Source organism: Pundamilia nyererei, unplaced genomic scaffold (genome assembly GCF_000239375.1).
Source record: "Pundamilia nyererei isolate P.nyererei 1_Seehausen unplaced genomic scaffold, PunNye1.0 scaffold00025, whole genome shotgun sequence".
NCBI classification, from domain to species: domain Eukaryota; kingdom Metazoa; phylum Chordata; class Actinopteri; order Cichliformes; family Cichlidae; genus Pundamilia; species Pundamilia nyererei.
Genome location: NW_005187426.1, coordinates 1,750,499 through 1,763,527, shown reverse-complemented (window position 1 = coordinate 1,763,527; position 13,029 = coordinate 1,750,499). Strand labels below are relative to the sequence as shown.

At 40.5% G+C, this 13,029-nt stretch overlaps 1 protein-coding gene across 1 annotated transcript in view; it reads right to left on the bottom strand.

Moving 5' to 3' along the window:
* Positions 1–12,258, bottom strand: part of LOC102215615 (AT-rich interactive domain-containing protein 3B) — a 52,579-nt gene extending 40,321 nt beyond the window's left edge. The window contains exons 1-2 of the mRNA XM_013909449.1: positions 12,097–12,258; positions 10,478–11,110 (exon numbers count right to left, since the gene is read on the bottom strand). Of these exons, the coding sequence (XP_013764903.1) occupies positions 10,478–11,110; positions 12,097–12,132 (669 nt within the window). The 5' untranslated portion in view covers positions 12,133–12,258. The remainder of the gene's footprint in view (positions 1–10,477; positions 11,111–12,096) is intronic.
* Between the last annotated feature and the right edge of the window lie 771 nt (positions 12,259–13,029).

Genomic DNA, 13,029 nt, shown 5'->3' with positions numbered 1-13,029 from the left:
CTTTCTACAAGGTGCAAAAAAGAGACCATATCTTTTGACTCCATCTGCAATTTACCATTTGGAGGATGTTGTGGCTACAACACAGACAGCCTCATAAATGTCACGCTGCTTTATGTTCCTCCCATGACAAGGTCTATACCTTAATTGCATTATGTTTCTGAAACACCTGCTGTTGGTGATTTTGGCAGGGCTGGGACATTTTTAGGTTATCAGTATCAAGATAATAATCCCATAATCCAATCTGGACTACAACACTAAAACCTTCAATGAAGTTAGTTAAGAAAGTGTATGGATGTGAAAATCATTTAAGCATTTCTGTGCATTTCCATCCGCTATTGCGAACACACAGAAGAAAAAAAAAAATCTGCCATTTAGCTTCCTTATTCAAAGAATGATGTAAAAAAAAAGAGCCACTAGACAAAAACGACTAAAGCCAATTTCCAATTCAAATTCCAAGTAATTTTCTCACAAACACTATTTCAATTTGTCTGACTGAGCTCATTTGAGAATAGAGCTCCTCATAGAACTCCCTGACAGCACCCTTGCAAAAGGTTCACCCTGAGCGAGGACACAATCGAGGCAGACAATGTTTTCATTACATGCTTATTTTATTCTTTTTGCATCTCTTGCAAAAAGACTAACATTTGTTTATACGTCTCAATGCAAAGTATTCACATCAAGATTCAAAGATATGTAAAAAGGATGGGACAAAATATCTATACGACAAAAATATCACTTCACGTTCTCTTTTATTCGAACATGCTGGTGCTCCAACAAATTCCACCCACCAGTTTGACTTACCAGAGTCGCTACTTAATGACTCCTTGTGGTATAGCTCCCTTAATTATTAAGAACCAATGGTAATTAGCTGGCAGTGACGGAGAAACCTCCTTAGGAAAATGGCGGACAGTGGGGGAAAGCTAATGTGAGAGCTACTAAACTAACACTGGTTAGATGTGAGTTGCTTTACAGACTTTATGCTAGCAAAAAAGCAGCTATAACATTGTTTTGTTTTTACATGTCACATAAAGCACATCATTCATTAAAATGTAATTAATTTTATGAAATCAAGATAGACAAATAAGAGCATACACATCACGGGGACAACATGACCTCACATAGTGTGCCAAGAGTCACTGCACGAGTGTTAACAGTAACAGATTCACACGTGCACTGTACATACTGTTATATGGTGCCAACCTATATATATATAAAACTCAAGGAGACTTCTCTCCAAGGTGTCATATGACCTTGCCTCTGTTTCCCCCCAGCTGCCAAAGTTGAGGCCGGGTGTCTCTCCGTTTTAATTTGGCTATTCCTCTTTCTATGTTTGCCGTCATTAAAGAGCAGGTGTTGAGATATGTTCAGTAGAAGTGCTTGTAAAAAACAAAAAGAACCAGAGATGGTGTGTGAAGGGTGGGGGCTTGTGGTTTTACTACAAACCGATCAAATTACAGCATACATCAGTAACTCCAGTTCCATTAGAAGCAAGAAAGTCAATCCTCCAGGGTCAATTTAAGAGTGTAATAACCCCAACGGATATGCGCAATCTGCATTTAAATGAGACAATTTTTGTTAGTCAATTCAATTAAACAAAAAGGAAAACTGTGGCCATCACTGCCAGACAAGATGGGTCTTTTTAAATGTCATTTGCATGATGTTGCAGAAGCAATCCATCAAACTGTCTGAGTGCCTGTCAGGTGGCACTGGAAATCTCTTCACGCCCACACTTTTCCAAAGTCAACTTCACTGACTGTGTCGCCCATTATCTGTAACTTTCCAACCCTGACAAACCGACATTCAGGCCACGAAGGGGCCAGCTGATTAGAGTTGAGAAAGAAGGCAGACATTGTATCTCTCTTTCAAGCTTTGTTTTTGTTCTTCATTAGACACTATTTATGGCACTTTACAGTCTTAGAATGGCAGTATTATCTCCTCTATCTGAATGTATTTATGTGCTGCACATCACTACGGATGTCTCCCTGTTTGAAATTGATGTAACAAGACATCATGTCCGGTAAACAGGTATACTGCATACACGACCATTACTATACAATAATCTTTTTTTTCATCCCTTCTTATCTGCTAGGCTCAAATAAAGTATTAGATTAATATCTGACTTATGTGTAAGTCGGCGTAGTTTGATCTAAATCACAGTGAAAACAGGAAAACATGTACGAGCTTCAATAGTCCATAAATGGATGTAAAAGCACTCTTACACACAACCACCTATTACAGCTGTTGCCACTGATACCATGGCTCGTATCTGTAATAACTCAAACTATTATTTAAACTTCAAAAATGATAATAAATGACAACATGTCTGTGAAGGTTCTCAGTCATCCAGGTCACCGTAGTCTAAGGAGCTTGGAAAGAAAAGCGTCTGGACTTCTTTAAGTTGCTTGAAGACGTTTCACCTCTCATCCGAGAAGCTTCTTCAGTTCTAAGGGTCAAATGGTGGAGAGTCCCAGATTTAAACCCAGTGGGAGTATCCCCTCAAAAGATAAATGATAACATTTTTATCTTCTGAATGTGCAAAGACATTTTTTAAAATGTAACTTTTTACAGGCAAATGCCTGCTGTGCTCAGCATGTGAAACACTACTATAAGATTAACTATAACTGTTATAGTTTTGAGCGTGGATGGCAGACTCAAGACTGGTAGTTAGTGCTGCGTTTAACCAAGCCACACTGTGACAGAGGTGACTGGTTTCACTATGAGAAGCTTCCTCCTGCCTGTCAGCAGCAGATGTGCCCTTTGGGACTCAGACAAATAAAAAACTGTCTCTGCCTGGACTACTGTGTCCTCCCATCCAGCTCCTCCCATTCAGGGCCTTTGGCTTTCTTTCTTTTACAGCCCCTGTGACACTGAGCAAAATGAATAGAAAGATCACCAATCAGAGGCACGATTACAACATGGGCATGCACCCACCCACCCCCATCAAACCCCCTGGATGGGAGCCCCCAGTGGGAATGTTCACTGTTTGAAGAGTTAACTCTTTAATTCTGTCTGGAATGTTTCCTCTGGGTGGGGCAGTTTAGTGTGCTGAGCCAGACCACTAAACCCTCTTCTAGTTCCATAGCATCTCCTCCCCCTTTCCCTCCCCCTTCATCTCCCTACTAAATTCAATACCTCTATTTCAGATGGGGAGGTCTTTTGCACTTAACTGTTAAGAGGAGCTCTGCACAAAATGAGGCTTGTTTTATAACCAGGGCAATTACACTTTACACACTGATTCAGAGATTCGAATGAGAAAACATTCTCAACTAGATGTTTGATAAGCTGGCTGCTTTTCACCAGAAAAAAAACAGAATAGCGTATTTTATTGCTTAAAGTTTGAGCAAACGGTTGCACTACAGCACTGAGATTATTAAGCGAATTAATTCTAATAATTTTTAGATAATGTGCTTTTTATTCTTTTGATTTCCTCATATGTATCAATTTAAGACAACGGGCAGATGAAATGAAGTTAGATGTTCTGATGTTACTTCTACAATATTTCGACTAGCAAATGGGGGTGCAAAACACAATTATGCGTCACCTTTATTTGTTTCCATCCTGACACAAATTCGAGTGGAGCCGTAGCCAGTGACCAACATTAAGCTACATTAAGAGCAGCATCAATCAGACATTAAAGATGGAAACACAAGGCTAAAAGCCCAGACATCTCCATCCAATCCAGCCAGCTTACATCTGGCCTTAATGAGGTAAACCAAAGTTCACTCAGCACTGAACCACAGATATAAGACAACCTCACTGTGTTATAAAAGATCTGTTTAAAGATCCCCAAACAAAGTGTGGGAAATGAGTTTTAAGAGTTAAGTGCTTGAGGAACAAACCCGAACATGTTTATGGGAACTTAAACAGTAAACAGTTTAAGATTCACATTCATTATGATGCTGCTGTGGTTGATTTTATGTATGATATGAAGACATATAGAAAGAAAGGGACTCACACTAATGCGCTAAAAACACAGCTGAAATATGACCCTTTTAGCCAGTCTAATCTGAAATCAATGTGGCAGATTTAGAAATTAGGTAAAATCGTTTTAATGTCCAAAGCAGTCATTATCTACATGACAAAAAAGCTGAAAAGGTTTTTAAAAAGAATTGTGCTCACAAGAAAGACTGAACAAGAAATATACTTGACCATCGATATTAGAGAAACACACACACACACAAAATCTAAACTGAAATCTGTAGGACTCCACAGAAGTATAGATCATAATAACAGCATAAGCTCCAGTGGGGAAAAGAAATACTTTTCAAATCTTATTTTAGGTTTTAGGCACCAAACCTTTTAAGCATGTAATCAAAGCTGGCAGATAAACTGCATATAAATGCAGTTTGGTTGTCAGTGTGAAACTGAAATTACAGCCAGTTGAGATAATCCGCAACTGACTGTAATCCCAAAATGACTGCCCAAAAGGAACTAAAGATGCTGAGTGGCATCTAGAAGGACTTTGATTCGAGTGCAAATCAGTAAAGCGTGTAACAAAGAAACTGTGGAATTTACTTTGCCACAAACAAAAAGAAGTAGATAGAATTTTTACTTGCAAAAGTACAACACATGTGCAAGATTAAAAAAGAACCAAACGAACATATCCCACCTACACTGTGCTAAACGACAAGTACGAAATTTAGAAATGCCTATTGGGCTGTAAAAGAGGATTTTTTCAGCGTTTTTCAATTATTAATTAATTGAAAATGCAAGCAGTTGTTAGGACTTATACCAATAAGTGAACGGTCAGGGTTGAGGCTTTCAATTCCTTGTGTGGCTCAACAGCATGGCAGAAATGATGCAGTTCTCACGCATTACCGTGCAGCTTCTTCTTCTGAGCAAGCACTGCAGCATGTTTTAAAGGAACTCAGCCTTCCTCATTATGTCTCATCTGAATGACCTCCATTTGCAGGCAGTTTGTGGAAGCAGAGGTCAGACAGCAATTCCAGCCTCATAAAATCAACCTAACAGGAATTCCAGTAAACAAAATAATACACAGTACTTTTAAAACCCACTGACAGTTATGGCATATGGGAAAACAACATAACACTGAGAAAGCACAAACAAGGTCAGACTGGCATATATGGCAGTGAGGCCTCCTTTCTCCCACTTCAACATAAGACACGGAGAAACAGCTGTATGCGCCCAACAAAAACAGCAACCTGCTGGTAAAGTCTCCGCAAACCTGTCAAAATTCTAACTAAAAGTCAATTTGCTAAATACAATGTCCTGCTCATCTATCATAAATGAGGGGAAAATTCGGGCAAACACTCCAACCTCTTAAAGCTCATTCACAATCCTTATTGATCTCCTTGCTGCAGCTGTGTAGCTCCCCACTTCCTGGCTGATGTTGCTGGGGCGACAGCTAAATTATGCAACAGCGCTGCCTCAACACAAGTAGTAAATAGCAAAAAGAGGGCTTAAGAGTGATAGCGATGCCAGGGCTTATTCATAACCATTGGCCAGACATCGGATTCAAGTTGGTCCGGTTGGCTGCATATTTTCTTTAATCCCTTCTAGGTGTAGTTTTACGTCTTCTCCACAACTGCATACCTTATGTAAACAATCTTGGCATAACTGAGTTGGTGATTAAATCCATTTGTGGCATGATCATCACTTTTACTGAAATTGCTGCAATATATAAAGGACAGAAGATTTGGTAAGTGGACTTGTTCTTATATAGTGCGTTTCTACTCTACTGTAGCACTCTGTGGTGTAGTGCTCTATCGCAAATGCTTAATTCACCCATTCATACACATTTTTCTATGCCACACGCCAATGAATGCATGGGAGAGCAACGTGGGGTTCAGTATCTTCCCCAGGGATACTTTGGCATGCAGACTGAAGCAGCCAAGGATTAAACCACCAACCTTGTAATTGGTTGATAATCTGCTCTACCTCTACATTTTAGCCAGATTCCCTTTCTGACACAAACCCAAATAGGATTTTTGTCTCCGACTAGAACTGAACCAGTGATCTTCTGAATAGACGTCCATAAAGGCAGCAGTGACATTACTGGCTCCACTGTTATCATTATGAGAACGTCAGATAAAATGATTGTTCAATTATGGCTGACAAGCCAGCCATGGCAGATCAACTTAAATAAAACACCCAACTCCAGTCATCAGGTAATCAATCAGTGCATCTCTACCACTTCCCTGTGTTACGCATCCTTCATCCAACTCGAACACCTATTCTGCCTTTTTTCTGTTCTGACTGGGCCTCATTTGTTGCACTGACTTACTTAAGCCTGAAATGCTAAGGCAAGTAGGTTTTCAGCATCTCCATAACAAAAAGTCATCCAGTCTAAGCAAATAAAATTACAAATCTAATCAGGCTGCAAAGGGTAATTACTCAGGTACCATGTAAATCAACTGCATGCAAATGTATTACCATGCAAAACTATAATCTAAATGTCCTGTGCTAATATTCATCGCCATTAGTTTATGTGACACAAGGAAGATTGAACCAAACCGTTTTACTCTCAATATTCTACAACGACATAGGTCACATACATAAAACTCAAAACCTCAAATAAAATCTGGATGTAAACTTGGTAAACTCTTAAACCTAAAACAAGGCTACTGCTTCTACAGACACAACACCCAACATGTTAAACATCCAGCTAATCCAACCAAAGCAATATCGCTGCCAATAGAGTTGGACATAGTACACAATCTGCAGGCACAATTAAAACAATTAGTCACAGACTGATTATGGCAAGAAGAGGAGGACATTGGATATGTGTGTGTTTGTGACAGGAGAGGTGGGGCGGGTGGGGGCTGGATTACAGAGGTCATGTAGCCTCTGTCCAAAGGCCAGAGCGCTGGGGCCGGTCGGTTATCCGGTCCAGCTCTCTCACCACGCGACGCCTTTGTCCATCTCCTTGTTTGACAATTATTTACTCTGCTGTTTAGGATGGGGCTGAGGTCACCATACATACATCACTGACAAGAAAACACTGGCTACCATGTCTGTCCACTCAGTGTGACCTGTATAGTCCATCAACATTTGTGTGCGGTCAAAAAAAAACTAAAACAAATAACCCTTCATATCTATATGTTACGTATATACACTGATCGTTCATCATCATATCTGACACACTCTACCTATTGTTTAGAGATCATTACAATCAACACTTTTATTTCAGTAAACTGTTGGTGAACTAGCACATGAGTATTATTATTTTATTCATATGTCATCAATATGTCATGTGCTGAATGAAATCCGGAGTCTCTCTATGAATGTGGTTTGCTATGATTCAAGAAGCATGGCAGATATCATACAAAGAGCTCTTTGGATAAAAGCCTTTGTCCAATCTGACCGTTTACATGAAATTTAAATGTTAATGTAAATGGTCTTCCATCCAACTGGCTCTTTAGCTGTCGTCTCATCTTTCCTCTGTCACTGCTTTTAGAACATAATAAATGTGCTCCCCCCATTATTATAGCGGGTTGGTATTTGCGGCATCCGCCAGGCTTGTCTCTGGCCTCTAGAAGACAATGACATCAAAAAAAAAAAAAGAAAGAAAAAGGAAAGAAAAAAAACTGTTCTGCCTCTACTGCCCCCCCTCCCCCTACAGCGGTGCAACCTGAAACTGCCTGAAGAGATGAGCCGTCATTAAATACTGCAGAGCTGACATAATGACAGGAAAGATAAAAGGGAGGAAACAAAAAAAAAAAAAAAAAAAAAAAAGGCCAGACCAATTCTCGTCCCATAATGCCTCCCCCAACCCCCTGGCTCAGCCTTCACTCTATAATAAAAGACACCAGGCCACAGATAGGACACTGGTCAGCAACAACTTTGCTGCTATGATCTTCAGCTCTAACAATGCCGAGACAAAGCCTGCTCATCCCTGCAAATAATACTCATCCACTCATTCTGACACCTTGACATCTGGAACTAAAACACATCCCACACAATGCAGGAAAGCCCAATTTTATACATATATTCAGAAACAGAAACTATATAGTCATCATTTGTCACATGTTTGATTTGTCACATGACAATCAAACTTTGATATGCCTGTTAGTCACGTCCAGAAATAGTCGTTTAATTTAATTTAATAAAATATATAATCTAATGAATACTTCTAACTGTTCAGATTAATGCAGCACTTGATGCCAGAGGCATATTCTGAAACAAGCTCATACCTGCTTATCTTAGCAGATTAGCTTGCAAATTAAGCAAAGATTCTCCTAGTGACTAATTTGTTAATGAAATGCGAGTAGAAAGTTTTACAAATTGGCAAGTCTAAAATCAAAAACACTAAGAAAACCTTTGAAAATTTGAAAAAACACAATTTTTAAGAATAGACGTTAAAGGTCTTTCGTAGAAATACTCTAGTATTTAAAAGACTTTTGAAGCTGCTAAAACATTTTAAATGCTGCCGAGAGTGGCTAATGCTAGTTTTGCTATACCAGTAGCTTTTTAAAAAAATAAATAAATAAATAAACTTCACATGCTTGTCCAGAGTTGATGTTGACAAAGTCTACATATAACGATTAGTTTTCTAAAATAACTGCACGAGAAGTGCAACTGTTTGCGGGGCCGTTCAACTGTGTTATTTTAACTTTGCTTGCTTACAAATTTCCATTGTCGGCTGCAGGGGATGAAATCTCAGACCCAACAGTTAACTGCTGTTGTATATTAATGAAGTAAAAACAGTTTTTACCAACTTTTTAAAAAATTGATCTAGTTGACTAATTACACACATACCTGGTTTCATTCAGAGTAGAATCAATGAGTGTCTGTAAGGGTAAAATTATCCTGATAAGAACAGGAACAGGAGTGTGTTTCTGTGTACAGATTCTGTATATGACTATGCAGAATCTATAGGCAATGGGCATAAGAAAAAAAACAGGCTTTCTGGTTTTCTTTCATAATGAAAGTATCACTGACCAATCACATTTGAGCGAGCATATGGCTCGATGCACACAAGCGGTCCATGGGAAGAGCAAGAGAGGAAGACATTGTCCAATCTGAAAACAATCAGCTATTAGCTTCTTGGAAATGTACCCCTTAGCCCGGATACCAGAACAATGGCCATTAAACCCACAGGCTACCTTCATCTGATGACAGTCAATGGTGTCTCATGCTGGCATGACATGGAAATTAACCCGAAAGGAAATAAGGCTGCTGGTGTTGACACTGCCAATGACATCTACTGCCAAGTTTTGCACATTTCAGCAGCACTTAAAATAATAAATATTGAAGAACATAAGAAAGACAGTTTCATTTATTCTCCATTTAAACACTCCCAGCAGCATCCCTTCGATAAAGTGTGAAGATTCATGTGAAGCCGGTGACTTTAGCAAATGAACAATATAAACAACGTTGTGCCTCCTTCCACAACATGTATATACTGGCTTCTCTCACCATCTCACGCTGTGGCACTTCTACGTGTCACTTCTACGTGTCACTACCAAATGTACACGCTCTAAAGCTAAATTTGGAAATGTGAACTAGAGAAGCACCATGCAAAGACATTTACCTTTAAATAGACAGTAATAAAATCCCGACACATGATAGTCCAGCACCCTCAGCCCACTGATAGAGCACAGATATATTTGCAACACTGCCAACTACTGCACAGCTAAGGCTTTTTATATCACCCGCAGCCTGCTGCGCTCTCTTTAACCTGCCATGATGCTAAAACATGCAGCTCGGCTTGGTTCCCAGTTGGCATTCCAGAGTTCAGTAAGACTGTGCTGAGGCAATATTTACTTTCAAGTGAAAGTAGCCTACACTTGGCACAGAGCCCTGACTCTTGGGGAGGCGAGAGTGGGGTGTGACAGACTGCTGCTGCTGTGTACTACATCCAACCTTTCCACCCACCCGAAATCCTCCAACTGACCCAGCAAACCACCCACAGCCTTACAGCAGCTATGTCTCGCCTGACTCCACTACCTGGATCAGAGCCAAACCAGAGCCCAAGCAAAGCGCCAAGAGGGACACAGAGTTAGAGAGGCATACAAAATGAGAGCGCGTGGGGAGAGAACTAGTGAGCGTGAAAACATTGCGTCTTGGCCTGGCCCTCTGCCAGCAGTCACTTAGTAGTTTTTGTTTGTTTTTTTTGCCACAAAAGCCAATCGGCGGTCAAACCTCCGCAGAGATTTGAAGGGACTCACAAAGATACTCCTGGAGCGGTTCAAGCCACAGTTAAGATTAAGTTGTCTCTCACGGCAGGGGGCTGGACTTAGAATACAAACAAGACCCTAAATGGAAAACTGACAAGCAGTATAAGGACATACTCATTGGGATCTCAGTAAACTATAGTGATCATTTAAATTATATAAAAAAAAATTTAAAAAAATTCTGCCTTGATTTGCAATATTTAAGGAAAGATGGACAATTTTAAATTCTGAAGTTTTATACTCATATTTGAATGAGATAACTGTGAAAGGACATAATAGGATCAGATGGATTACAAAGGAAATCCTGTGGAAAGAAGGGCAACAACTGGCAAGATACTAACCTGTCTAAAGTGGTCATCAAAGCCCCAGTCAGCTTGTCCATTAGGAGAAGTAGCAGAGTGTGCCCCTGCAGGAGACAGGCCCTCGTCAGGTTCCTGCTTCACTCTAACAGGTGGGGAAGCAGCCCTCTGGGGAGCCGATGCAGAGTAACTGCCAAATGGACGGGCTGGGATTCGCGAGGCATTCTGCTGTAAAGCAAGGGTTTGCTTGCGGAGGAACTCCAGACCACTGGCGCTTCCCTCATCATCATCGCTGCCCTCATCCCCTTCCATCATCTCATTGTCATCGTCCTCATCTCCAGAATCCCGACCTCTGTCCTCGTCGTCCTCTCTGTCTGAGTCTACACTGCTCTGATTGGACACCCGGGGAGGCAATCCACCACCAGCGATGCCTCCAGGCAGGCCTTTCCCCATGAAGCTGGCTCCAGAAGCCCGGGCAGCTGCTAAGATGGCCTGTTGGGCAGCAACCTGCTGAGCGTACATGATGTGGGCTTCTCGTATCTTTCTCTCCTTGCGCTCCATTTCTAATCGTGCCTGCTGCTGGCGTTGGAGCTGCTCCATCACTGCTTCGAGTTTCATTCCTCCTGCGGAGGTGCTTGGAGGAAAGGCCACACCAGGCTCCTGAGACATTCCGGGCTGTGAGAGGAAGAGAGGAGTCATGGATGACTTACTGTATACTGAAACCTAATTACTCCTGAAAGCTACAGTGGAGCCAACGAAGCCCGATTTAAACATTAACTCAAACAAATTTGGGTAATTCACCCACATGATTTTCCTCAGATTAAAGAAGTAAAACGCTTGTGTACTTTTAAACCGACAATATCCCAACAACAAATTTAAATTATTTTAAGCTAAATAAAGAAATTGAAAAAAAAATTACAAAAATCTCGCTGGTAACTGGAGCTCTTAAAACCTGAGCATGAATAAAAGCAGAAAAAAAAATACTAGACTAGAAAGTAGCCAAATCAAACCTTTACACAAAGGACTAATCTACATAAAGAGTTTGGAAAGTAAACATTACAGTAACCAGCCACAGAAAAATCTCTGTTAAGATTAGAGGAAATAATTGAAATGCAGTAACCCACCCTGAGTTTTGCTAAGCTCTTAAGGAAGTATTGCAATAATTTGTCAAAACGACAACGCAGTAAGAGGTGTGTATTAGTAAGAAAGTTAAACGGATATTCATGTATCTACAATCATAAAAGTAGTTATCCCGATAAACTAGATTAACTACTAGTTTAACTAAACTAGATAAACAACCATCAAAGTGAAAAAAAGAGAAGAAATGTAACTGGCAAAACACATTTTCCGCGTTTATATAGTGAGGTGCCACAACCTCAAACCTGGATACGATTTCAGGATACTCCCAACAAATGCAAAATATTCAACAACGCTTTAGGGAAAAATGAATAAAGTCATTACAGTGTTGTCGAAAAACTATCAAATGAATAAATAAAAGTAACCTACCAAAAGTCAGATTACCCCGAAAAAGTTTTTTTCTTTGAATTTTACAACGTTGAACGAGCCAATGCCGTAAAATAAAATAAAAAACAATCGGAGCGTTTTCAGCTCGCTGCCGTTTAGGAAAGTGCAAAAGGGCGAGAAGCAGAACCCCGACTCACCATTTGTGCCTTACTACTGCTTGAATTGTCCACCATCCCTCCTTCCTTGGCGTTTTCCTCCCTTCTTCTTTTGGCAGTCGTTCAAACACTTGTAAACACACGCACACACGCGCGCGCGCACGGGGGGGTTGGGGGAGAGAGACTCCGAGCGTACACCGCAGATTCCGACTGATCCGCCGGCAGAAAGCCGCTGAACGCTGTTTTTCTGAGTGACCTCTTCAAATGCGTGTGCGTCTCTTTCTTTCTTTTTTTTTGCCCCGTGATTTTCGGGGTTTTCTTCTTTAATAAAAAAGTGCACCGACTGGAAAACGGCCAGATCTCATATCTCGGAAAGCGCTGAGGTAACTCCCAGTCGTTTTTTTTCCTCGCCTTCAATTGACACCCCCAGCATGGCGCACTACAGCGTTAGGCCCGCCCAGCGACAGCAACAAGTATCAGCCCTTTTCAGTTCACCACTTTTATTAAGCTCTTTTACCTGTAATGTGTTAATTCCGATTCTTCGCATAAGATCAACTAAAAACTCGAACCAAATTGGTATATTTTCAGAAGGTATTGAACTGATTTTAAAGTGCCAAATGCAGGCACAATATATGAAAATGTAAGCACAAGTAGATGTGGATGTTGTCAGTTACAAATGGATAGTTTTAAAGCTTGAAATTGATCTTTCTGCACATGGATATTGGTCTCTCAATAGGTAGACGGTTAGTAAGTCGGCCCGTTTAAAGAAAACAACCTGTTTAATTAATTTTTAAAATGAAACACGAACCATTATTAGGCAAGGTTTAAAATAATTCTACAAAAAGTTAATGGGACAGGGCTGTGCTGAGGTTGAAGCGCAGCATAATCATTAAATTGCAGTGTGGCTCCCTGCTACCCCCTTGAGGAAACCACAGACAGTGTATGGTTCATGCTGCTTAGCTCGTAAACTGATCC